General features: G+C 43.7%; 1 protein-coding gene across 1 annotated transcript; it reads right to left on the bottom strand.

Moving 5' to 3' along the window:
* Positions 1 to 164: 164 nt before the first annotated feature.
* LOC114800914 (integrin alpha-5-like) lies at positions 165 to 24,216 on the bottom strand. The gene is made up of 30 exons (XM_028998793.1): positions 23,845 to 24,216; positions 19,900 to 20,030; positions 17,347 to 17,447; positions 17,072 to 17,195; positions 16,900 to 16,961; positions 16,679 to 16,724; positions 16,467 to 16,592; positions 16,280 to 16,324; positions 16,148 to 16,191; positions 15,768 to 15,824; positions 15,357 to 15,409; positions 14,697 to 14,911; positions 14,402 to 14,593; positions 14,272 to 14,317; positions 14,021 to 14,134; positions 12,653 to 12,708; positions 12,150 to 12,301; positions 11,908 to 12,045; positions 8,474 to 8,541; positions 6,512 to 6,662; positions 6,307 to 6,399; positions 6,083 to 6,162; positions 5,917 to 5,997; positions 5,740 to 5,845; positions 5,478 to 5,636; positions 5,294 to 5,398; positions 3,658 to 3,771; positions 2,895 to 2,996; positions 2,668 to 2,790; positions 165 to 2,031 (listed from the first exon to the last, which is right to left on the bottom strand). Exons 1-30 carry the CDS (start codon positions 24,051 to 24,053, stop codon positions 1,948 to 1,950), a joined length of 3,177 nt encoding a protein of 1,058 aa, XP_028854626.1. The 5' UTR covers positions 24,054 to 24,216; the 3' UTR covers positions 165 to 1,947.
* Between the last annotated feature and the right edge of the window lie 2,981 nt (positions 24,217 to 27,197).

Raw genomic sequence — 27,197 nt, 5'->3', positions numbered from 1 at the left:
GGTATTTTCTAATGAATTCCTGAGGGATCTTAAATGTCTTTTTTTTTTTTGCAGTAAAGCACCAGACCTTTAGTCTGAAAGGTGAGAGCAGTTATTTGCTACGTTATTGCTGTTGGCTAGTTAACATCACAAAGTCGCTTTTTTCCTTTTGTAGAACTGGACGCTTTTATTCAGAAACTGCAATATACATCAATACATTAATACACATGTATATCCCAATATGGGACACTTTGTTTTGTTTTGCAACGAGAACACTTTCAAGGTACGTTAAAATATTTCCTCACTTACAGTAACGTAAATGTACAACACAAGAAGGGTCTCAAAAAGCTAAACATTCAGGCACATGATTGTAAAAAAAAAAAAAAAAAAAAAACAGAGCATTAAACATGTCCCACTGTTTTGTGCTGTACACAATGTAGTACGTCGTCCATTTGGCTCATACAGCACCTCTGAAGGAATTGTTCAGATAGACAGACGTGTCCTTTTGAACAATTTTGCCCTTGTGTTTCCTTATTCTGTGGCACTTTAAAAGGGGAGAGGACTGTCACACTGCCACTTAGTCAGAGTCTATTTCCCAGTAGGTATGTGTCACGTGTATTTATGGTCAGTTTGGTGAAATCTTGTTTAAAATAAATAACACGTCCATGTGAGTTTGTTAGTTCGTGTCCTGGCAGTTTCCAGTAAGATATATTTCTACACATAAAAAGGATAATGACAACGTTAAGCCACAATATCTTATAACTGAAATCAGTGAAAATCTGCTCTTTAAAAAAACAACATCCCGTGGTTGTGCTTTACTGTAGTTGTGCCGTCTGCTGACTGTATAGTTGTAACAGGCTCTTGAATAGATCACAATGACATACAGTACTTTCACGAGGAATTCAAGTAGGATCTAAACTTAGCTGTTAGAAACAGGTTGACAGCTGAAACCTGAATCGACCCTGAAAATGGCAATGACCCTACAGTTCAAAATCTGTTGAAACATGGCTGACACAAAAGTACATGTCTGCAGCAGAATGCTGAAAACTCTTAGAAAGGAGCCTAAAATGGCATGTTTTTTCTTTAAAAAGAAAAAAACATTCATATTTTAGTAAGTGCATTCATACACTGGAGTTTAGAAAACCTGAGCACCTTTCTCCAGCTGCACATGGACACTGCAGCCCTCCATACAGTCGAATGCAATCATTTAAAAGAAGAAATCTGCTAACAGGAAGGATTCGCAAAAATTAAATGCTCAATTAAAAAACTTTCCTACACTGGATCCTGTACCAACAGCTATGCTGCAGTCCCTTTTGCAATCTGAGAGAAGCTATTCTGTGACTTTACTGCCTTTCCAACATAATTCTATCACTTTTTGGCATTTTTTTAATCGAAAAAGTGCTGTGAAATAGAACAAGAACTTAAAAGCTTTAATACAGCACTATATGGCAATAACCCTTTGTTCCAGTTCTTCATACTGTGTACTGTAAGTACAGAATGTGCTTGAAAACACTTTACCGTGTTGACTATTGTAGTAATTTTGCAGAAAGAGGTCAATTGTTTTGTAGAATGTGCTTCACGAAGAGGAGTCGTTCAGTGCCACCACCAGAACGGTCAAATCCAGTTTTTCTTTTCAGTAAAGAACTGTTGGGTGCTACATGATACTAAACTTGTAAGATCCATTTTATAGTGTAAAATCTTTGTATGGTTTTATTTTCCCACCACAGGTTTCAGGATCACCAAAGGTCTTCTAGGTTGCGTATGTCTCTGTGAAATCCCACAGTCTGTGTTCCAGTCTGAACTTGTGTCATTAGTGCAGTCCTGGACCTTTAGTGGTTATCTGTGGCTGTAGGAACCTTCAGACACAGGATACATACTTTATTCTTACATGTTCCGCCAAAACGCCTTGAATAATGTGATTGTCATCACTGGGTGCAACACAGGACGAGCACAAGTGCAATCTGTGGTTCATGCTTCCGATGAAGCCTGGGGTTTGAGTTGGGCCTTCTCCATGGCTGTACCATAGGGATCAGATCGCTTGAAGAATCCCAACTGAAGACAGAAAACAAGAAGACAGTGGTTGCAGTTCCTTTTCTGTATATGTAATTTTTAATGATATGTACAGTACAGGCCAAAAGTAGGACACACCTTCTCATTCAATGTGTTTTCTTTATTTTCACGACCATTAGTAGATTCTCACTGAAGGCATCAAAACTATGAATGAACACACGTGGAGTTATGTACTTAACAAAAAGTGGAGACCTGGCCTCCACAGTCACCGGACCTGAACCCAATCGAGATGGTTTGGGGTGAGCTGGACCCCAACAAGTGCTAAACACCTCTGGGAACTCCTTCAAGACTGTTGGAAAACCATTTCAGGTGACAACCTCTTGAAGCTCAGAGAATGAGGTGTGTTTGAGAGAATGCCAAGAGTCTACAAAGCAGTAATCAGAGCAAAGAAACTAGAATATAAAACATGTTTTCAGTTATTTCAGTTCATAACTCCACATGTGTTCATTCATAGTTTTGATGCCTTCAGTGTAAATGTTCAGGAAAATAAAGAAAACACATTGAATGAGAAGGTGTGTCCAAACCTTTGGCCTGTACTGTACATTGTACATGTGTACATGTACATATGTACATTTTAATGATATGTACATTGTTTTTTGCAATCAACATTTGACTCACCTTGTACAGCACATAAATAAGTAATGCCAGCAACAGCAGTCCAACAAGTATGGCCAAGATAATAATCCATAAAGGCACAGCATAAGGGCTTTCTGTGTTGCTCCACACTAATGGGGTTTCAACCTGCAATGTAACACACAGCAATGAACCCTGACCATCAAGGATGAGCAAGTAAAAATGTCATTCAGCCAACATGGATACACAGACAGGCAAACTGACAAACTTGCCTTTACAGCCCCACTTGGATATTTTTCAGGTAGTATAGCATACGGGATGTTCTCCACTTTGAACTCCACCATACACTCTAGTACGTACTGTTTAAATTCTCTCTGGAAGGGATGGAAAATGCAACACTTGAAAACATTGCAGAAATTAGAAAGTAGAAATTAACGGCTTTAATCTTCTTATTGAGAAGAACAAAAAATGACCCGGAATCACCAGGGCAAGAGAGGCACGCTAAATGTCTGCCCACATGAGGGTGGTAGTGGGACAAATAAAAGGCAGCTATACACTTTCCCTTTTTAATCACTTTTTTATGGTCACATACATGCACAGTGGCAGGCGGTTGGGCCGAGGGCATGGCTGAAATATCACCATCTGGTGGCCACGCCCTTACGGTACACAAGCCTCCATCTGTGGCCAATTACACGAATGAGGAAGATTTAAAAGAAGACTGGCTCTGCTGTGGTTAGCCTGGGATGTGTGAATATCTGGCCGAAATGCTGTCTCATGCAGGCCTGTGGGACTTTTCCCCAAAGCCTTTCAACAAGTCTGCCCAGCAATAAATGATTTTGAGCTCATGTTCCCCACGTCTTACAGTGTTCAAATAAAATAAACATTTATGCATTTATAAATAAATTAAGGTCTCAAAGTGGCAAAAATAGCATATTGCATGTTCCACATTAAAAAAAAAAATCAAGCCAGCTTCCCCCCATACAGTAATTCCAAATGTTTTTTTACGTTCAAGAACAACACAGTGATGACTCTCACCTCTATGAAGGTCTCAGCATGCAACCGGGATCGTACTTCCATAACGGCATTCTTCCCTTTCTCCAGCAATCCCACATCGCACTGTAGCCTCCAACACTCAACTGTCCAACATGACTAGAACAGGAGACACACAGATGAATCCTTTTTCATTCATTCCCCCTGTGTTCTTCCTCTGCAGTATGATGAAATGTTTATGAAGGCCACACAGCTAGTACAAAGAACGGTCCTGAAGACGTCCAGAAATGCATCCCTGAATACACTTTGGTGAATAGTACGACGTAGACCTATCAGGTTTCTGCAGTGCTCCTTTACAGATGACAAGCATCTTAACAGATAGTATCCCCTGTCTGAATGTTTACTGAACAAACAGGCCCTCCAGCTTCACAGCTACCCTCCCAGTAACCAGAGAGCTCTACAGCTGTTAGAAAGAGAGAAAGTGGAGAGATGACGCGACACAAACACAGAGTAAACATTCCCTGGAGAGCTCATGTGGGGCTCAGATGAGCCTTGTATTTGAGAAAGGAAGAACAGATGAGTGGTTATATGTGAAAGAATATCACTTGAGTTAACAGTCCATGCACTATCCTCAGTTAGAGGTGGCTGTGGTGTCTATTGAGCGTAATGGTGTATTATCTGATGGTAATTAGCTGCTGCTCCTGTTTGTGGATAGCATATTAGTGTTGCATAGTAGTGGAGTTGGTTTGCCGTTTTTTTATCCTTAGCTGCAGACTGGGACCCACATGTTCACAGACTGCATTGTGGCAACCAACTTGAGACCAGATAATGTTCTGTCTACAGGCAAGCCCTTCTCGTGGAGTAGCCAGTTCCATGGGAGGACCACATAGAGGCTAATGAGTGCAAACAGGCCAAATACCAGAAGCTTGGTAGAAGCTCCTCTGCATTTATCCCATCACCCTGAGCCATGACCGGCGCCCGGGGAGCAGTGTGTGGGGACGGTGCTTTGCTCAGTGGCACCTTGGCGGGTCGGGATTCGAACCGGCAACCTTCTGATTACGGGGCCGCTCCCTTAACCGCTAGGCCACCACTGCCCCAGTGAAGGCAAAGGGGCCAACAAGTGCTAAACACCTCTGGGAACTCCTTCAAGACTGTTGGAAAACCATTTCAAGTGACGACCTCTTGAAGCTCATCGAGAGAATGCCAAGAGTGTGCAAAGCTTAATCAGAGCAAAGGGTGGCGGTTTAGAAGAAACTAGAATATAAAACATGTTTTCAGTTATTTCACATTTTTTGTTAAGTACATAACTCCAGAGTTTTGATGCCTTCAGTGAGAATCTACCAACGTAAATGGCCATGAAAATAAAGAAAACACATTGAATGAGAAGGTGTCTCCAAACTTTTGGCCTGTACTGTATATAGACATGAAGTATACACTAAAAATAGTCAACCACCGCTGTTGTGTGTCTTTTCCTCATTCCAGTTGTTAAAAACATTGTTTGCTATTTTAAACTAAGCTGTCTTAATTTATGCTTAAGAGTAAGTTTTTTTCTTCACTTTACTATAATGCTACTCATAGCAGGTTTATTTGCATTGCGGCAATACTGTGTCAGTGTTTTTTATTTCAGTGTAGGTATTGCAGAACTGTAGTGGTTACTGCAGCAGTAGTTATCAAGTCTCACCAGGTTGCTAAGCTGTGAAAGCCGGTCTCTGTGCAGATCTCTTCTCTGTCTGCGCTCGCCTGACGAAGCCACCACTAAAGGAGGTTTGGAGGGGGAGGGCTGAACCTGCACACACAAATTATATTTCATTGATGACAACAAAGCACATGCGCTCCTGTCCTGGAATGCGACGTGTCTGCGTCACCTTTAGGTGTAGAGGATTGATGGTGTGTTTACTGCTGCAGTTCAGAGGGCCATGGGTAGCGACCTCCAGTGGATACATTAATCCGTGACCTTCCAACTGACGAGGACACTGCAGCACCAGTGTGGTGCGGCCAAGGGCACTGGGGCCATTATTCACCAACTAACACAAACACAGCAAGAGAGCCAGATACACTTTTTACACAATTCAGCGTGGTGCATCTGAGATATGTGGCGCACAGCATGCCAAATCACACTCACTGTACCTCATAAACATGCTGTATCTGGGGGCCAATGTCCTGTTCTTCCTGCAGCCTCTGAGGCCTTCGCCAATCACCAGGAGGGAAAAGCAGCATTTCTGGATGAGAGACTCTGCAGAAAGGAAAAAACGAAAATGGTAAAAAAAGTTTTCTGTGTTCACCTCGCTCTCTCGCACAGCTTACCCCATCAGTATGACATCTGCCTTCACTGACACCTGTAGTGGGTAAAACACTACCTCGCTGTTGGAGTTATTCTCATTTTTACTGCAAAGAAATAGAAATATATTAGACTGCCAGTGAAGCTTATTGTTATAGACAATGATTTTGCTGTGTCACAGCATGCATTCACCTTCTAATCTGCAGCTCGAACTGGATGGTTTCGTGTGTGTCCTTTAGATTTGGGACAATGAAACGAAGACCTGCCCACAGCTGCAAAAAAAAAAAAGTGAAAAACAGAGGTGAGCGGCACCCAGCAATTACATGGCAACGGATAAGGATATCAAAACCGTTAAAAAATAGAACAGAGATAGAATGGACGTTTTAGTATACAGACTGAAGACAGGCTATGCTTACACTTGTTCCGGACTTCATGGGATTTCCCAAGTCACAGGTTACAGAGTGTGTCTCATTCACGGCTTCGTAACTGCAGGTCAGCTGTGTCAGGGACTGAGATATCCATAAACAGAACAGAAATACGTCTTCATTCAGACCAGCACTGCAAATTTTCCTTTTATCTAATGTAGTAGTAATGTAGTAATGGGATGCCTTAAATACACACCTGGTTGTTTCGAGCGATGCCGATGTATTCAGCCTCAGGAGGGAGGAGCACATAGAGCTCTGCCTCGTAAGCCCCTCCCTCTCCGTCATTAAGGGCATTAAACACCAGAGTCAAGAAATTCTCGTCACCCAAATAAACCTTCTCTCTGTCTCTGCATACACATATAAACACAAGCACAGATAACATTAAGTTTAAGTCTTGTCCGTCCCAAAAACCTGTCCCAAAATTGATAATGCAGCCAAAGGTTAACAAAACACATTCCAGTGGTACCAAGTGGTACAAATACAGCAACAGAGTCAATTCATAAAGCAGAGTTTCATAAAGTTGAGTTTCTTGTGTTTCAGCATTCACCAATTCTCAATATTATCCCATAATAAGTATATTTTATGATATGCTGGTTTTGCTTTTGACTACTTTGTCAAGAATTGCTACAAATGCAACGACGAGACTGCCTGTAGACATTATTTACACCTCAACAAAACAATGACAATGACGTTTCTGGTTAATCCGGCCATGAATGAACACTCTCCGTCCACACACAGCTGACATACCCAGAAATAATCCTGGTATTTTGTTGCCAGAAGCTACTGACCTGGCAGCGTGATGCCATGATTGAGTTAAGGCCACTAACAAGTCATAAACGGACACATTTTCCACAAACATGCTAAATGCAGTCGTGATTTATCTCATCGTTTCCTGCACAGCGAAGCACATTCCCATGAGCTCCGGGCTTTACATGCACTTCACCGAGCATGCATCAGTAAGTTCCACAATGCCCTCTATGTTCTTAACCTCTTGTGCTACACAACCAGTAATAAATTCACGCAAGTGACAGAGTAGTGAGCCCCCGAGGTTTGCCTTTCCTGTCCCGCTCATGCACTGAAATGTCTGATTATAGCAGCTCTTCCTTCTCTCCTCTGATCCTTTGCTCCTGTCTATGGGGGGCACGCAGCTGACTCCAATTACCTGATGCAGCAAACCCCCCCCCGTCACAGAAGGACAGAAGAGAGCTCTGTACGAGTGGCTCTCGTACGCAGGAGTTATCAATGAACCTTCAATCCTGCTTATTTAACTAGCAGCTGGGCCGAAGGAAACAGAGGTTGCAGGGTTGCACGTTTCCCTAATGCAGAAATGTTTGACCCGAGCGCCTCCTGAATTTAAAAGCAACAAAGAGACAAAAGTAAAATGAGGCCAGAGCACACAAGCAGGAAGCAATGCATTCGGAGTATATAAGCCTGTATGACAAGACCATGCCAAGCTTTCTGAAATGGAATCATGGGTCATTTGCTTTGTACAAAGCAGACCCCATTGAAACTCTGATACGGGACACACACCTACGCACACATACCCTGAAACAGGAAAAACATCCGCCGCTCCTCATGGCAAGTTAAATTCCCCATTACTTGTGAAATCTCCGACATTAAAGGGGATTTAGAGTTTTACATGTTGCCTTCTTGTGAACGACTGCCTGGTTTGAGTTATGGCCAATATCCTCTCAATGATAAGAGAGAGAAGGAGAGGTTTTGATTGTTTATGTTGGAGAGAGTCTGCAGGTCTGGTGGCGACTGAAGCAAGGCAAGGTTTAGAGCGCTGTCTCACTCTCGCCCTCACTCAGGAATGTCAGCATGCATGTTTAATTGGACAGTGCCATAGAGAGAGAGACTTCAAAGAGATTCAGCAATTTCACCGCCAACCTACGCCCTGGCCCGGTGCCTCTGTTTTTCTTGAGCGTACTCATCCTCTCTGTCCCTATCAGTCTGTCACCCCTCTCTCTAACTGTCTCTCAGACATGCTGGCACACATCAGATGGAAGCTTGAGTTTCACACCAGCCACACTGCATGAAGCCCTTCAGAAGTCCACCCAAAGAGAGATCACAGAAGAAGGCCTAGGGAAGACCCTTCAGGAAATAAAGCTATGGAGGTTTCTGCCAGGTTTAGCCACATAATATATGACAGCCTTACCCGTTGACTATGAGCTTAAGGTCTGGCACACAGATATTGTCCTCTCCACAGTCTAGCTGGATCTGTGCCTGAGAAGCAAGAAGAACAGCTTTAGTACAACCTTATAAGAGTCTCACATTAAAAGACACTACAATAAATAATCCACATTAAGGACCAGCGCAGCCTTGATAGGGGTGTTAAAACATGGCACAGATGGAACCCCTCCAACATGCATGCCTTTACAAAAAAAAATAAGTATTTTCTCAGAACCACTTGTGTTAATAAATACATACAACCTCAGAGTAACCACAATCGGCGAACAGTTCATCTTAACAACACTCAGTAAACCCAATCCTTGCATGTAATGTAAGCCAATATAGTCCCAATGCAATCTGAGCACCACATCAAGACTACCATTATGCAGCTGCAATATAATGGCATGCCTTATTTCTATTGCCTGTAATGCCCTTTGGTGCATACAACAAAATAGGATCAAGGCTAGTCAAAAAGAAGAAAAAAAAATATCTTTGAGGAGGTACTGCATTGGGATTTGGCACTTGAGCATGCTCTTTCCCAAAGCAATATTTCAAACGTCAAAGCAGCAAAACAAGAAGCCTTCCTTTTATAACTAGGAGGTGAAAAGAAAGAAAATCAGCATTTGGTACATATGCACTGATTGTAAAATGTTTTTAAGGCATTTTATTTTTCACACAAATGATGTAAGAAGAATGACTGGCAAGTGGCAGATTGCGCACATTTATTCCAATTGCATCACTGAGGGAGGAAAACATAGAAACTGAGACTGTTCCATATGAGGCCCGAGTGCAACACGGCCATCAAAGCAAACGAGGCCCTTCTCTGTAATCAAACGCACACAGAGCAGAGTGGCCTGTAATTACAGACCTTCAGATCTGAGGTCACTCGTCTGAACACACGTGCCGCTGCAGATCATTCTCAGGCCGTAATTTGAAAAACGGATGCCGTTCATTCGAGTGTTAAATGCACCGGCCCACCTGGACAGAGCGAACAGAGTGGCACATGTGGACCCAACTGAGAAACAACGGGCAGAAAGTCTTTCTACAAAGGGGCCTGGACCACCTGCGTAAAGCTGGCGTAGAATATATAATTCAAGCACGTGTGGCTCCTGAGGTAATTGGGCAGTTAGCATTCCTTCATGCATAGACTCTTGCATGTAAACACTAAACAGGCTCACGGGGCAATATATAAACCAGCAACAGTGACACTGGGAAAGGCATGCTGAATACGCCATGAAAAAAAGCCAGTTGGCCATTTTTAATGAACAGAAACAGAAACATTTGTCCTGGTTAATATGATGGGGCCGGAGGCACAAATGGGCTGTCTCCATAATTATGTCTATTATACATGCCATCATTATGTCAATTATAAATGGCCAACAATATGGGGTGAAACAATTGGAAAGAGGCTTGATTACTGGTGCTGCAGTAGCAAAGAACCTGTCAGCATCCAAACTCACCTCATGTACAACCTGAATTAGGCCCCACAAGTATGCAGTGTGTCAGGTTGCCAGATTGGGCAGATCTTTAGAAACTGATTGCTTTGTTGTGGAACCATATTTCTGTTATTTCAGTATGTTGAATTGTCAAATACATATAATACAGACATTTTGGGGTGTTTGTGTTTTGTTGCATTTATGGATGATTATGAGCTGAAACACTGCCGGTGCTATTTTGTGTGGCACATTGTGTGACGTGTGTGCTTCTGTGTGTTCCCTCCGGAGTTTGGTTTCTGCTTGCTACTTCGGTGCCCCAATATAAGGGAAAACAAAATGCTAGGGGTGCTACAGTGTGGTACAACCAGTGATTACGGTTACTATACCTATGATCACTATAATAAATGTCTACCACGCAGTGAAGAGAGAGCTTAAGCAATCTATGACATTTCCGGCCAAAGGTATTGTTGCGGCTGAGTACGTGTGATTTTTACTGTGAGCTGGAACGGTTCTCACACGACTCGGATGGAAAGCCCTGTGTTTAGCATGTAAGACTGGTTAGAAGGAAAGGATGTATAGTGGTATCCACACTAACCACAGTACAAGGACATGCTGCATGTAATCAATATGCCTGTCGCTCAACGGAGAGATATTGAGTGTGGTCAGTAATGAGATTCGGAGGCGGTGGGAAGTGAAGAATGACATGAAGCTCAACTTACTGTGTGAAGTTGAGAAATATACGATTTTGCATTCTTATGGAAAACCAAAGGAGTGGCTGCAGGCCTAGCTGCATGCCATCTCCTTCTGCACTGCACCACTGGAAGACTGTACTAATTCCACTGTGTTTCCAGTGTGTGTACATTTCCCCATCACACAGTATGAATGTCTTCTTCTGTCTGCATATGATGTGCTCCAGAAAGTGATTCAGTTAGTATATCAGATGGTCGTAGTTCATTTTTTCCGAAACGTGTATATTACACTAGGAAAAGTACCAGGAAAGTGTGTACTGAGGCTTCGCAGGTAACCAGTAGAGGGAAATATTGGTCACACAGGGTGTGCCTGCAGGGTTGCCATGAAGATTCAAAAATGGAACAGAGTTGATCTGTTCTGGGTTCAAAAAGGTTTATGCTATGTTTTGGTTCAAACGGCAGATGTATTTCCAAGATTGATGCCCAAATTTATACAACAAGAATAATAGTGTAAAAAAATTAAAAAATAGCGTAAACTCTCTCCTTCTCCTTTCTTCTCTCTGTTCATTTAAAGAGCTCCAGCACTGCACACTACTAGCTCATCGTAACTGGTTTCTGAAACACATGGAAGGCATTACAGGACGGACCAATGCTGCACGCCCAGTCAGCATGGTGATCCTTTGTTTCAGTTCCGCAATGAGCTTGCAGTCAGTCAACGGCGTGATCAATCACTCAAGACAACAAGGTAAAGAGGAGCACATCACAACATTACCAGCTATTCAGGTAACTGGTTTCTTATGAGGCCAAAACAGAAATGTGTCAGAAATGAGTTATACAGCAAATAAAAGCGTAACAGATGTAGAAGCAAAGGAGGGAGATAAGTAGAGCGAGAGAGAGAGAGAGAGAGAGAGAGAAAAACTTGAATCCAATTAGAGGATGTGGTAAATATCACATTTCATGAGGTCTCCAACTAGGTAGTTCTTTGCCCAAACGTGAGTGCATGCAAACACTTGTACGTGCACACATACCTGCAAAACAGACACACATGCAAACACGCATATTGGGTACACACGAGCGGTTCACATACATAAGCAAATCTGTACCAGATGGCAAAGTTCAGCAGCCAGCCAACTACACAATCCCACCCAAAAACATCAGTGAAGTCTCCCTCAAACTGCACAAACTATCAGCGTTGCTCAAATATTTCCAACCAGCTTTATGCACTAATGAGAATCATTCTCACTAGAAAGCAGTTCATTTTAATATATGAATGTCTTTAGTTGGACAGCTTGTACCTTTTGCACTATGAGCTGCAGAGTCTGAAAGTTGAGGATGGGACGCAGACCATGGGCATCTGTAGGTGCCATGGGATCCAGAGAGAAGCCAAGGCCAATGACAATGGGGCTGAGTTTGTCTCTGAACTCCTTTTCTCCCTGAAAATGGGGAAAGTAAATTCTCAAGGCACATTAATATGAATAGGGCAATGTGTGTTTGGCTTGATGTGGTGTGTGTGTCTGCTGGTATTCCCAGTACTGACTCGCAGGTAGATCTTTTGCTCATCACATATTCGTCCTCCATTGGTGATCGTGAGTCTCTGGACGAGGCTGTGCTGCTGAGTTTCGAAAAACAGCGCCCTCCTCACTGCACCCTTCTGTTTCACACTGTCCAGATGCAACTCCACCACGAACACTACAAAAACACGAACGCATCCACAGATGCAAATGAATCAACACACATAAACATGCACACACCTAGCTAAACCAACGGCCACACACCGTAGAATAATGCATGCACTCAATTATGTAAATCCAGATACTCGTAAAGTGCCCTATAAACGGAAACACACAGCACTTCAATTTATATAAGTTTACAGCCTTCTATAAAGAGCTGACAGAAGCTCGAAATGTGTTTTTTTCCTCACTTGGTACAGATTTTTTTCAAGCCTGAGAGTAATGAAGTGTTTTTATCTGAAGTTATTTTATCTTCAGATTGGTGAACTGAAGGATGGTTTGTATCTAGTACACAGATGCACAAACTCACCCAGCTCATCAGGGAGGTGCTTTCCATCGGCGTAGAGACAGAAATTTAAGCTCACACTGAAAAGACAAAACAAGAGATTGAGAGAACAAAAGAAAATGATTCTGACTTTTGAAAAACTGCAAACACGACGATTTGGTTTTCCAATTCCTCAATAATTTCAAAGCTGTGCTATACCCACAAATCTCTGCCCTCAGAGTAATACGGAAATGCATAATGTTTTTATGAGTTTCATTGTATTGCTTGTAGGCTCATATTTTCTGTTTTATGGTTTTATTGCATCTGCGATGGTTACAAAATTATAGTCCAGTTTAGGGGTTTTGTCTAAATGACACATTTTGTCTCAATAGATTTCTCAGCTTTAACAATCATCAAAAAAAATCATTTGGCAATTCACATTGGACTTTTACAACAGACTCTGTGGACACTGAGGATAACAAACACATTGCTTACTTCACAAATTGTTCTCTAAAACAAGGCACACCCTTGTCAAGGTGTCTCCCAAAAGCTTACATAAAAATCACATAAAATGTCCCCCTCGAGAACCTCTCACGATCTGAGCAATAGCACATTTTCCACCAAAAAATCTTGACCAAGGTATGTGGAAGTGTGTGAAATGGTGTGCTATTTCGCAACAGAGTTTAAAACTGCAGGTGCCAGAGAATGTGTCATTGAAAGCGAATGTTGGTTCTCTGGACAACAACAGTCCCACCCTGTCCCCTGCGTGAGCATAATTAAAACGTAAAGCATCAAACATCTAGCAGAACTTTGTATCACTTCTCTATGCCTTTATATTTCCAAATAATAGGCAGCATTTTCTTGTCTTTCTGCAAACAGCAGAAATCTGGGACATCTGGGACCAGTTTTCTAATGTTACATAACATTTAGTGTGTGACACACACAGGGAATATATGTCTTTCCCTGACTCATGCAACCTTTCCACCACTACGTCAGTCCAGGACATTATTACACACCCCTCCAACCAAAGTTCTTCATCTCTCAGCAAAGTGCACAGAAATCATGGGGAAAAAGCAGAAGGCCTCTTTTAAATTTACTTTTGAAGAGTCCAAAAATAAACCCACGTCTCACTCCTTAGAGCAGGAAAGAGTTTCACAAGTCCATAAACAGTGAACATTTCCCTGCACGTTTCTACTTGGAACGATTGCAGGAACATGTTAACATGATCTTTGTTATTTTCCAAGCAGATATTTAACTGTGTTTCCTTATTGTGGAACAAGTTAACTTGAAGCCTGGTAATTGTTAAACCAATTGAGATCCTTGTTAAAATATGATTATGGTTTAAATTGTTATCATGTAGTCAGGTTAATTTTATTTCCCCTGAAACTCAATAATATCTACAATCACACATACCAGGATGAAGGAACTGTTCCATTCTCATTGACTACTATACAATTCTTCTCCTCTGGGTTGATCATGGTTGGTTGCACGGTCAGAAAGGCTGAGGCATTAACGATGGGCCTAGCTCTGAAAGGGAGAAACCAGTGAACCATCAGGCATCTGGCTACCAAATCATAAAACAGACAAGTTTAGATTAATGATTAAGTTGTAAAAAAAGCAACAGGGTTTGAGGCATTTTTAACTCCAAAACCTCACAAAAATACCTGTACAGCGCTGCCTTGTCTGCCCCAAAAGCTCCAACCAGAAGATCTAAAGTGAAAAACAAAGACAGCTTGACATAATTAGCAAAGGATAATATCTGGGCTTATTGTAAAATGTCCCAGAATTACTCACCAGGGTAACCATTCCCATCAATATCCTTGTTTCCTCTGAGTGAGTAACCGAAACTCATTGGTATTGTGTTGGTTGCCCAGTGGCCAGCCAGAGTTTGAGATGGTGTGTTCTTCAGCCCGTCTGGGTCTCCATTAAAGATGTAGACCAATCCTTGCTCATCTTTGCCTCCAAATGGGCAACCAATGGCTACATCTAAAAATGACATTCTGTATAGTAAACCCATAGGGTCTTCAAGATAATAGCATGGACCATGACTGACTGTCCAACTGGTCAACACAATGTTCATGCTCCTCACCATTGTAACCATCTTGGTCCAGATCTCCCAAAGGAGAAATGGAGGCGCCAAACCTGCCGTAGGTGTGTGTTCCAGTCAGGTGAGGGGTGCTGGTGCTGGGTAGGAGGTGCAAAGGAGACTGCTGGAGGTATACATAAACACGACCAACCTCCTCCAGACGGCCTCCAGAACCAAGGAACATAAAGAGGGGAGAGCCCACCAACAGGTCTACGAGTCTGATGGAGACAGAGGGAGGGACAAGGATATGACTCTAATATTTCTAACAATTTCAATGGGTCCAAGTTCATGGTAAAAATATCATCATGATATGTTTTTATTTTATTGGCTAGCATCAGTAGAACCATGTGGTTTTTATTGTATATCCTGAATTTTCGCAGAATAATTTATGACATTCCAAAAGTAGCATTCAGAAAGTGCCATGGGAAATGTTGCCATGACAATGAAGCTGACAATGTAATTCTTCGAGGAAATGAAAGTGGCTCTGAGAGATCAATACTCCAAGCCTGGCCAGATAGGCAGGGGATATAGTAAAGGAAATTTAGGCGAGATGTTATAGGGGCCGTATCAGCCCAGAAACCCCTTCCTATCTCTTCCGTCTGGGCACACACACACACACACACACACACACAAATCTTTCTCCCCCTCTATCCGCTAACTCACCCATCATTGTTGATGTCGGCTGCTGCCACAGCATATCCGTAGTAGGAGCCCATCTGGAAAACATTAAAATATATGAGAGTGGTCAGAGAAACAATGACTGCTCTCCCCTCTGCTCGCTCTGATGCTGGTTTCTTTCTTGTTCACTCGTTTACATAAATGTCCTTGGTCAATAATTTTCTCTCTGGCCATGGAAGTACAAAACACATGATTAACTTCGACAGTCCTTCAGGTGATACATGTTGAACTTGTGAAATATGTTTTGGCAAGTTTGCGTAGATACTCTGGCTCAACATGGTCATGCAGAGTGTGTGTGAAACTGGATGGCCACTGCAATTGTTTCTGATGGACGCCGGCCATCTCATGAGGTAAAAATGAGTTGGGAAGAAGAGGGCTGAAGCAACATAAACACACCTGCTCACCAGTGAGGTTCAGCAGAGACTTCAGGTCCGTCCCATTCAAAACAGACACCTGTTGAAACAGAAAAAAAAGTCAAGTCACAGGATGTGTGTGTGTGTGAGTGTGATCCACATAACCCTGTAAAGCGTTTCCTAATATCCTTTAACAGGTTACATCACAGCAGCCCTATGAGTGTATGTTCTACATAGCTGGTGAACGTAATACTAACTAAGTGCCAAATTTTTCCCTTTTAACCTATTTGGTCAGCCTTCAGTCCTCAAATGCCTCATTGTTTTGGCTTTTTTCTTTCTGTCCTTCAGGCCACGCCCTTTGGAAGTCACCTATAAATCCACATGCAGTGCCCACTGAGTGAGAAAATAGGCTGGATTCCTTACTAAACCATACAGCATGACTCCTTTGGGGACCCCAGTCACGAAATCTAAAAGGGATCAGACAAAAAAAGTATATTGATTTTTAACGAGCAGTTAAACTGGAGGGACAGAAAGAAAACGGGGACAGAGACTAACCTTCAGTTTTATCTCCACTGAACTCCCCCACGGCCACTGAGTAACCTGAAAAATTGAACACGGACCAAGGATTACACATAACTTGATATTATATTAACATTCCAATTTGTTTTTTTGTTTTTATATATATATTTATATATATATTTATTTATTCATTTTTTCTTACAAAAGTGGCTAACATTCTCACCCAGGTAACTGTCATCGTAGCTACTTTGCACCTGTCGGGTCTGCACCTGCCCGGCAACAGAGAGCAGGAAGTAAGAGGAGTAGTAAGCCCGTACTATTTCCTGTGTGGTGGCTGTTATCAGCTGACCTGAGAGTAGAGGTGGAAGAGCAGAGCAGACATCTTGAGGTATTATTACAAGGACCATGTTGAGACAATGTTGAGTTAGTTCTCACCTTGCCAGTAGAAACTTCCAGGTCCTCCGACAACAACATGTCCCTCCTAAAGCAGAGAATTTAAGATGGTACAGAGCTTTGCAAACATTTAATTCCTAAACAAGAATGTCCAGCCATGCTTTAAATAGTACCTTCATAGCTTAAGATTTTAGATGCAACACCAACATAGTAATATTCACAGCGAAGGTCAAGATCAGCATTTGGATCTGAGTTGATCTCACCTGAGTGAAGTCGGCACTGAATCCACCCTGGCAGTAACCCTGACCAGCAGGGCCATGTCTCTCTGGGGTCAAATACAGGATGAGACGAGACACTTTCACTGTCTCTGTACTAAACTGGTGTGGCTTTATGGAGTAGGGTAGAATGAAGCAGGCTTTGCTTGCAGTTCCATACCTGTGCGACAGGGGGCGTATTCAACTATAGTAGTAAAGTTGTCCACAGCCAGGTAGCATGTTCCAGTGACATCAGAAAGGGGGATATCGTTCTCCGTTCTCCAGTAGTACCTCGGGGCACATGCCTGTTCCAAATTCAGATAAAGCCATTCGGTTAAAGAACAGCGGGTCTTAGCTTCTGCTCCCGTTAGTATCACTTCTCAACCAGTGGTTGAAAGGTACTATTAAGAGAGAATGACACAGATAGAGGTCAGTCTGCAGAGCTGCATAACGTACCAGGACTGTGTCACCATGGGAACGGACTGTGGCCCCAAACCACTGGTGCGATTTGAACTCCACCTTGAGGTCGCTGCCATCAACATGGTAACTGCGATCACCTAGGAGGGCAGGTAAGAGACACGCATGCATCACAATTCCATGAACAACCACCTGTATGGGTCATGCTGCACAGTATCTAGATATTTTTCCATTGACAGAACAATGACCCTTTCCATTGGAAGAATAATGGTTGTATTTGGTCCCTGAAGTTCATACAAAATTTATTAATTTAATATGCCTTTAATATTGTTTGGTTACCATGGAAATACAGTGAACAGGTATATTAACAGAGATTAAAGGTGAACGAGTTCAGAACATTGACTGAGGAGACTGAAACATGATTTACTGTAAAATTGGTGACTTGGTCTGGAGAAATAGCTCCATGTCTTGTAGATTGTTTTGTTTTGTTTATGGCCGACCATTGCCAATTGGTCTCACTTGAACTGTTTGGTGAAGCTGGTAAGTGGCAACCACATCTGTTTATAACTGTGAAAGATTAAGGGCTATTCTAAGAGGAAAGCCAGTATATGACTTCAGGGCAAACCCTGAATGACGCGCGTTCCAGGACTTCTGTGGGTGTCCCCTGTGTGCAGCCAGTTTCTCTTTGAAGCACTGATCAGAGTAGCCAGATCGCATGTGTCCATGTGTTTATAAAGGTGTGTGTGTGTTTATGTGACAACCCTGAACTCTTCAATGTTCTTGCTCCAGCTTGATGCTTCAAACAACTGGGAAATATTTCAGAGGTTTCAGATCCAAGACAGTATTTGATCTTTCCCATAGTAAACCCAAGAATGACTGAAATCTAAGCAGAAAGCAGACAGTGAAGCATTAGGATGAGGAAATATAAATGAAACATGCTGCAGTTTTAATGCTCTCTAGAGCTTAGAAAACATCCAGGCCCTTGACCTCTGATACATTTAAACTGGAATGAAGCAATATCACTCATTCATTTGAATAGGCGCAAAACATTAAAATGGGGAGGACTTTTAATTCTAGTCTTTATTAGTGTTAGAAAAATACATTTTAAAATCTTTGCCTGAAAAACTGTGTTAACACTGTCAGGCACACAAAAAATGTGTAGTATTATAACATGAAGGAAATGTATAAGATTGGATGTACAGTTGACATTCATCTGACTAATGTGATTTGTTGATTATGGAGTTGACATCCAATTAACAGAGTTAACATGATCCAAGTTCAGATGCACCAAAAAACCCTGTGTTGGACATATTTTGTCCCAATTCTCAAGAGTGAGTGACATATATTTAGCTTGGAAGCCCTGCCCTTTGGCTTCATAAGAAAATGTGTGTGTACACATGTGGTCTCAGCAGCATGTATTTATTTAACGCAATTTGCGACCGGAAGTTGTTGCCCTTATCACTTCCTGAAAATCAGATGGCACAGTGATCGCTTTGAAGGATGGGGTAGGGTGAAGGGTGTAGAGCTTGAGCGCTGCCTTATTAACAAAGCAGCAGCAGTGCAAGCCCCAGTGCATACTCCGGGGCGACTGTTGGAAAACAATTAGCCTAGAAACCTGCATGTGCGCTTAACACAGACTTCTGCATAAAGGCAAGTTACCAAAACTATGGTGAGGGGGGGGGGGTGTCATACAATAAGGGAAAAAGACGCTTCAACAACTAATATAAGTCCTATAAACTAGAACATTCCAATACAAACAGCCTCTTCCTAGACTCATTGAAGCCCAGCACACACGCAAAATCCCCAACACAGGTCCACACACACCCCCACCCAGAAACATATGTCAGAAACGCACATCCATTTATGTCTGCCGCTAAAAGTGGTTTCAATAAAACAGGATTACATTTCATTATATGGCCAAATCCCTAGTGAGGTCCTGTGCTACTGACTCTGCAGTTACAAAACCTGCATGCACACACACGCACACACACGCACAAACACCCCGTTTTCCAGAGACAAAACCCAAAAACAACAGCAAATGTGAAATATGCTCTTAACGACCTCCAAATGTCCTGCAGATAGCATGCACACAGGAAGAGTTAGCCTGAAATGGGACCAGTACCTAAAGACGTATATTAAAGGATTTATGGCGGGAGTCAAAAGCATAACACGACTCACACTGGAACTTGGTAAAGTTGCACGCTTAATACAATTTCAACTTTTACATGGTACTACCTGCACATTCCAACAATCGCTGTAAAGTGCAATACATATATAAATACTGAATACAGAACACTTTCCTAACACATGTCTCTTGGCTATTGAGGATGAATGTGTGGGACCTTTTCACCCCAGCAGACCTCCCCCACCATAAAGCAAGGAGTAAAATTCAGACAGGACAGGGCAGCCCCCAGCCAGACTCCAATAAACTCCGAGCACATTACTGCAAATTTCCACAGCTTGGATCTTGATAGAGGCATAAAGAGGAGCCTTTTTCTGCGTTTAATCAATAAGCAATCAGAAATAATTACAGTTAGAGAAATCGCGTGCTTATTCAGTGGACTCCAGACGAACGTTAACAATCATACTGACCTTCTTTGTCAAAGTCGATTGCTCTGCAGTACGATTGGCCAAGATTCCACGAGCAGAGAAACACAGATCCTCCTTCGATGATTCCTGGTTGGGTGGTGTTGGCTTTAGGAGCTCCGATAAGGATGTTGGCACTGTCCAAAAATGAATGAAGGGCAACATCAGTCAATCAATATTCCCATACATTTTTGGGGAGGGGGTAGAATTATAAACTGTACCACTTCAAGAACAAATTTGACAAATTTTGGGGCTCAGCGAGGTTTCTTCTGTCACTGAAGTGAACAGTCGTACCCTAAAAACGTTCATGCAAAAACACACTGCCCAATCGCTGTGGGATCCGTCACTTGCTCCAGAAGCAGAACATTAATGGTCCAGCCAGGGACTGCTGAAGCTGCAACAGCCCATTTAATGGTACGGATGGAATCCGTTCTGACTTCTGAAAGAGCTGGTTTTGGCGCAGACTCTTTTGCATAGGTGAGCGGTTGCCTGGCACCTTGGAAAACCAAATAACATTTTACAGTGAAAAAAAAAAAAAATCTGTAGCAGTTCCTTGAAGATTAACTGAGGCCATCAAAAGCCCACAGGTGTCTCCAGGCACTAGGTGTTTACACCAAAGCAGCAGGGACGAGGTGAGATGAGGAGATGGTGTGATGGCTGGGCTACCGTGCCGAAGCTGCTTTACTCCTTACTCTGCTTTACCTGCTGACTATGGTAGAGTCTCCTGGATCCAGCTGCCAGGAACTAATGATGTCATTCCCCGCATGGCAAGAGAGAGGGACCTGCAGAGCTGCTGATAATAGCAACACTGTGCTGTAGGCCCATAACTCATACAGCGAGGAACAAATGTCACAAGGTTTCCTTTTCCAAACAAAGATGCATTGTCCTCAATACTATAATGTATACATATTGGGAATCAAGTTCCTTGGCCTACTGTACTGTGGCCTACTCAGAATAATGCAGAGACTGCAGTGTGTGTTCTAATAGTTAATAACGACATAAAAGCTTCACCGTTGCATCACAGACATAGTCAGAATTGATTTATTATAGACAAAACTGGTATAAATGGTCTTTCTGGGGCACCGTTGCCAGATTGGGCTGTTTCCTACCTGACTTTGCAAATCAATAAAATGCTTTAGCGGCTTGAGCAAAATTGACATTGCGCACATACAAAGGTAGAATGACAGTAATAATAACAAAATGCTAGTTCAACACAAAGTCATTTATTTCACCAGCAAGAGTTAAAAATATGTATAAAGAACTTGAGGCCCACAGGGGGAATACAGCTGAATTCGATGAGATCCTGGACAGAGAGAAAGTGTGGCAGAAAATGTAAATATTAAAGTTAAAGTTAGTTAAAGGATTATAATTTGTGAGGATTCTGAGAATTAACCTCCCCAAATTCATGACCAGCTAGATCTGGTGCTGCCGAGATGAGAAGAGCGAGAAAAGAGACGTCACCGAGACTCAGGGCAGCGGAGTGACAGAGCGCCTCCTCCTCCAGACCAGAGCCCACAGGAGCAGTTTCCCCTCAGAGCGATTAATGACATTCCCAGAGCTGGGCCAGTCTTCTACTCTCCTTCTCTCCAGCTTCACAAGCCATTTGTCCCAAATTGTTCAAAGCACAGTGGCCCTTGATATCACTCGATAGTGGCATTTTCTATCAGACGTCATCCTACCGTACCACATGAAGCTACACGAGGTGCGCCCAGCCCCGCTGACAACACCAACGCAACTCTGTTCTGCCTTGGGGGAGCAGCCGCAGCTCCAAATGGCTCTGGTTTCTGTCAGCACTAAGTGGCCGGCTCGTAAGATTTACATCCGGAACAGTCCCGACCTGTATGACGAAACGCCAACGAATCAAACAAATACTCAGTGACCCCGAAGTCGTCTGCCAATGGCGGTCTCCTCCCCCTGGAGCGCGTGGAGACGCCAGAGTCCCTCGTCCACAGCACCGCCATTGTGGGAGCAAACCAGCGTCAGGCCCCGGTCTGTTTTCGTTGTCAGGCCCCTCACAATAAATTTGCTGTGCAGATTTGCAGCGGACAGAGAAGGACCATTGTAACGTGCCATTAGTATCAAGCGGCCATGAAACGGCCCCCGACTAATGCCGACCTTGAGAAAACGGCCGCAGAAGCCATTAGGTCTCCATCACGCTCCTCCGTTCATTCCGAACAGGCCGCATGGACGAACGGCCTGAATGCGGAGCACGCACGAAATGCCGGGGAAGCACATTTTCTGGGAGGAGGGAAGGAAACAGCACGTTCCCTCGCCCTGCAACCTGTCCCGGTATGTGTGTGTGCGCCGCGCAGCGTCCAACCTGCTGCTTATTCTAAACGCTCGGAAACTGGCGGGCATGGAAACTCGGTTTGCCCTCCCCTTCCAGCATGGCTGATGAGCTCACAGAACACGCTCATTCAATCGGAGATGTCTGTTCTGCTCCATCTCGCTCTGCTTTCTCCTTCGTGGGAAAGGCTCCTCAGACCCCTGACCACAGCTAGCGTGGCCTCTTACGCAACCGGCGCAATCTCCGGGAACCGTGATAAGGGCCATTTCTGATGCCCGCTTTTCACCGTAAAACTGTGGAAAAAACTAAATGAGGATGGATGACCCGAGAAGGGTGGTAGTAGCCTAGTGGGTAACACACTCGCCTGTGAACCAGAAGACCCAGGTTCAAACCCCACTTACTACCATCGTGTCCCTGAGCAAGACACTTAACCCTGAGTGTCTCCAGGGGGGGGGGACTGTCCTTGTAAATACTGATTGTAAGTCGCTCTGGATAAGGGCGTCTGGTAAATGCCGTGAACGACGCATGAATGGCGGCCAGCGCGCGAATAGTCGGGTTCCATCGTGTGGGTGTGATGCACTAATGTCTGCTGTTGCCTGCAGAGCAGCACGCTTTTCATATAAACAGAGACGCCTCAAGACGGCCGGGCGGGGGGCCTTTCCGGGGGTAGAACTTAGCCCGGCCTGCCGACTCCGGACCCGTCTCGCGCTGCAGCAACGCGGGGACGGCGGCCAGGGAAAATAAATCGATATCAGTAAAATAACACGGTAAATCTCTGTTTTGCCCAGACAAACACATGACTTCTACGTCTAGGCACACGAGAGCAGTTTTTCTAGTATTTCTAGAGCCGTGCAATAAGGAATTTATTAGCATGACACCGCGAGCCGGGGGTCATGGAGGAGGAGTGCGCAGTAGCCCACTTTCGGGCCAGAAAGAATGAATCTTCCCTCAAACTCATTAAAGAAAAGGTGAAGTAAACGAAATACCATTTGTAAGCCGCTGGCACCACTTACAGTGTACTCTGAGAAGACAAAAAAACACGTGCTTTATATTGATTTTACTTCTCGGCGTGACATCATAGGCTGATGACAACTGAACAAGAGCGGAGTTCAAAAGTTGACGAGTTTTCGCAGCGAGGAGATTAGGGTGCTCTTTCTCTCCATGTCAATACGGGGTCAAGTACCGGAACGCGCATGGTCCTGGATAATAAGTGAGATTAACACAAGGGCCATGATTGTGGTCACATTGTAATGACCAGTTTAACTACCGATGAGTAGTAGCCTAGTGGGTAACACACTTGCCTATGAACCAGAAGACCCAGGTTCAAATCCCACTTACTACCATCGTGTCCCCGAGCAAGACACTTAACCCTGAGTGTCTCCAGGGGGGGACTGTCCCCGTCACTACTGATTGTAAGTCGCTCTGGATAAGGGCATCTGGTAAATGCTGTAAATGTAAACAGTAAAAGTGCATCAGCCTGATCTCCACTTGAGGCCAGCATACAATCATTTCATAATGATCATTATGATGATGAGTGTCACTTGGACCCAGTGGGTCCAGTTGATGACTGGTTTCTGATGAACTTCAGTAGCCATTAATGTCTAGCAGCGTAATATCTAACGCGTTTTTATGGAACGAATGATGTTATTTAGCGCACGTCTGACCTGGATGAATTGAGGGTGTAGAAATCCACCGAGAAGCCGAAGAAGCTGCCGCCGGGTCCGCTGAACTCCTCCCGGTTCTCGGCGTCCAGGTTAAACGCCGCCGCCGCCGCCGCCGCCAGGAGCACAAGGAGGGACGCGCACGGTCCGGAGCTCCCGGGGAGCGCGGAGAACTTCGCGGGTCCGTGGAGGAACGGGCTTTCCAAACCCATGTCTCTGTTGCGTTGCTACTGGAAGGGCAACTCTCTCTGCGGAAGTTCGTTTTATTGCGGCCAAAGAATAAAATGCGGGGTTCTAGCTCGCGAGCGTCCAGTAATATTTCTGCATGATGAATCGCGGCCAGCCCCTCGCATCCCCACGTCCCGCTCCGCCAGCGCGCCGTACCCCGGAATGAGGGAGGGAGGGAGGGCCGTCCTGCCTTCTGCAGGAGAGGGGGCGTCAGCGAGGGTCCCCCGATCGCCCACCGCCACACGGCTGGTTGCCACGCCCACAGTTTTCATGCCAATTCAAAGTAGGTTTTTTTTAGGATTTTTTTTTCTTTTTTTGTGTGTGTGGCGAGCATATTCCTTGTTTCTCAAAAATTATGAACAATAAGTGCAGAGAAAAAAAGAATTATGGAAGGAGTAAGTAATAATTACCATTATTATTATATAATCATGAGTGTACATGGAGTGTACATGGAGTGTATGTGTGTGTGTGTGTATATATATATATATATAAAATGCTGTTATAATAAAATAATAGTAATAATAATATCAAGAAGAACAACAATAACATTAATAATAATGCACAGTCAACCTAATATACTCTTTTATTATGTTTATTGATCTTGTGCTGTATTTATTAATAAAAGTTTAGTTAATGGATTCCGTTTATCGCCAGTGGATTCGAAAGAAAGTGAAGTGATTGTCACATGTGATACACAGCAGCACAGCACACAGTGCACACAGTGAAATTTGTCCTCTGCATTTAACCCATCACCCTGAGTGAGCAGTGGGCAGCCATGACCGGCGCCCGGGGAGCAGTGTGTGGGGACGGTGCTTTGCTCAGTGGCACCTCAGTGGCACCTTGGCGGATCGGGATTCGAACCGGCAACCTTCTGATTACGGGGCCGCTTCCTTAACCGCTAGGCCACCACTGCCCCATTCATATCGATTCATATCGATCTGGGCTCATTTCCACAAAAATCAGTTGATTTTAGTGCTCGATCACAGCGTTTTTTAATTATGGGAACAGCAGGGTTAATTTTGTCACTGTGGGAACTTCCTCATGCGGTTCCGTTCCGCCCTTTGGTATTTTTCCCCTCGCGACTTTTTGAGACGGTGACTTCATTAAAATCATTCCGTATGCAGCGTCATCTTCAGCCACTAGCTGCACTCTGGCCTTGAAACCCTGCCATTTCACTTTTACCCATGACGAAGAGAAAGACGGCCTACAGTCACCGGCCATTTGATGGAAAACAGCCGCAGCTACACCTTGTGTCTACGACTACAGAGACTGCAGAGCTGCTGCAGCCGCGTCCTGTTAGCGTTGGCCTCCTTGTACTTCATCACCACTCACTTTTTGACCACAGAATGTCTCCTGGGCGGCTATTTGTGGGCAGTGGATCACTCATATCATCATATCAATGCATCACCTACTTCCATAGTGCTCACACGTCAGTGCCAGAGAATGATCTAGAAGCTAAATAACATGGGGTCAGCAGAAGGTCATCAACTGTTCAACAGCACACTAATAATCTTATAGCTACTCGTTCTCTCCATCTTTACCCTGCTGAGTGAATAATACAGACCATTGTGAATTTAACCAAAAATATTATGAACGTTAACACAGAAAGGAAGTAGTTGGTAGCTACTGTTCAATCCACCCATTCATCCATTTTGCTTGTTTGTGTTGAGACTAATTATGAAAATGAAATCATCACAAGAATTATTATGTTTTATTTAGTTCGACTGAACATTTGTACATTTTTCATATTTCCTTCAACTCTGTACGATTATCTGAGCAGTAAGGCAAAAAGAAGGCATGCAGCCTTCACCCTTGAACTTGGGCTGCATTCTCCAGCCTCGGATGGTGGAGTGACAGCAGTCACAGAGCACACACTTGGAATCTTCACATGGCCTCACTCACGCAGTCTCGCAGCCTCTGGATTACGTCTGTGACTGGTTACTGGGAGGAGGGTAGCCGCCGGTCTGGGTCCTGCTGGATCGATGCTCATGAGTCAACATCTCATCCATGGTCTTTGAGATTTGGCTTATCACCAGCGAGTCACTGGTTTTCTTTGCTCCAGTAGAACGCTTTTGTGTGTCTCCACACGTTGTTCTCGTTTTCTTATTATCTTTATATTTTAAAACTGCCAATCTCTCCTCAGCTTCATTATATGTAATGTATCTAATTTCTGATTCCATCTGCCTCTTGTAGCCAGACTGGCAATATGGAAACTTTGTCCTCAGGACCTGAGCCATAGTTATATGAATCACATTAACTTCATGGATTGGAATATATTTCAGACTCCAAATTTCCATGGACTGGTTTCATTTTTAATATGGAGTGAAATAAAAGGGATGTGAGACAATGATTCCCTTTCACGCCCTCACATATGACATACGGGCGCTTTTATGAACATCTAAAAATGGAATAGACAGAAGTTGATTTCAGAGCATCTGGCTACAGTTCTTGTGCTGTGTACTTTTTTGTGTGTTGTAATTCAGACAATGTGTGAGTGTGTGTGAGTGTGTGTGGGGTAAACAACTGTAGGTAACAGCCCACTCCGCTGGTCAATCACACACTCCCTCGCATAAGAACTTTGGTCCAACATCCAGGTCACAGAGAGAAGGACTTTGACAGACGCATGGGACATAGGAGTTAGTGGCTGGTATGCGTGACTCCAGACATGCACACACACACACACACACAAACACACACAGAATAGATTTATCTTGGATGCTGGATCTCATCCAGCTGCCTGTCCATCAGACATAAAGCAAGAATAACCCCTGAACATCAGGTCCATCACGTACACATATACACATACTACACCTAGACTCCAGGTCAAGTTTATGAACAAGGTTTTCCTGTTCATAAGCTCACATCACATCATAATTATTCACTGATCAGCCATAACATTATGAGTAGGCCCCTGTTTTTCTGCCAAAAATGCCCTGTCCTGTCATGACATGGACCCCACTACACCTCTGAGGGTATGCTGTGGTATCTGGTACAAGACGGCAGTGCTGCCATAGACCAGACATTCTTTTTCTTTTCCCTGCACATCTCGCAGATGCTTGACTGGACTGAGATCAGCAGAACATCTCACAAGAGCTGCAGTTGTGCAGATGGTAGGACCCAGCCTTCTG

This window comes from Denticeps clupeoides, chromosome 12, assembly GCF_900700375.1.
Source record: "Denticeps clupeoides chromosome 12, fDenClu1.1, whole genome shotgun sequence".
NCBI classification, from domain to species: Eukaryota; Metazoa; Chordata; class Actinopteri; order Clupeiformes; family Denticipitidae; genus Denticeps; species Denticeps clupeoides.
The sequence above is the reverse complement of the archived record's forward strand: the minus strand, read 5'-3'. Positions and strand labels throughout refer to the sequence as shown.

What these genes read in the sequence shown, in the direction of transcription:
- LOC114800914 (XM_028998793.1), bottom strand. Translation starts at nt 24,053, where the DNA reads ATGGGTTTGGAAAGCCCGTTCCTCCACGGACCCGCGAAGTTCTCCGCG. An exon ending in CCCATGGTGACACAGTCCTG is followed by an intron (nt 17,196 to 17,346) that starts GTACGTTATGCA and finishes AATTTGGAACAG; the next exon opens with GCATGTGCCCCGAGGTACTA. An exon ending in GACAAGGCAGCGCTGTACAG is followed by an intron (nt 14,135 to 14,271) that starts GTATTTTTGTGA and finishes TCTCCCTTTCAG; the next exon opens with AGCTAGGCCCATCGTTAATG.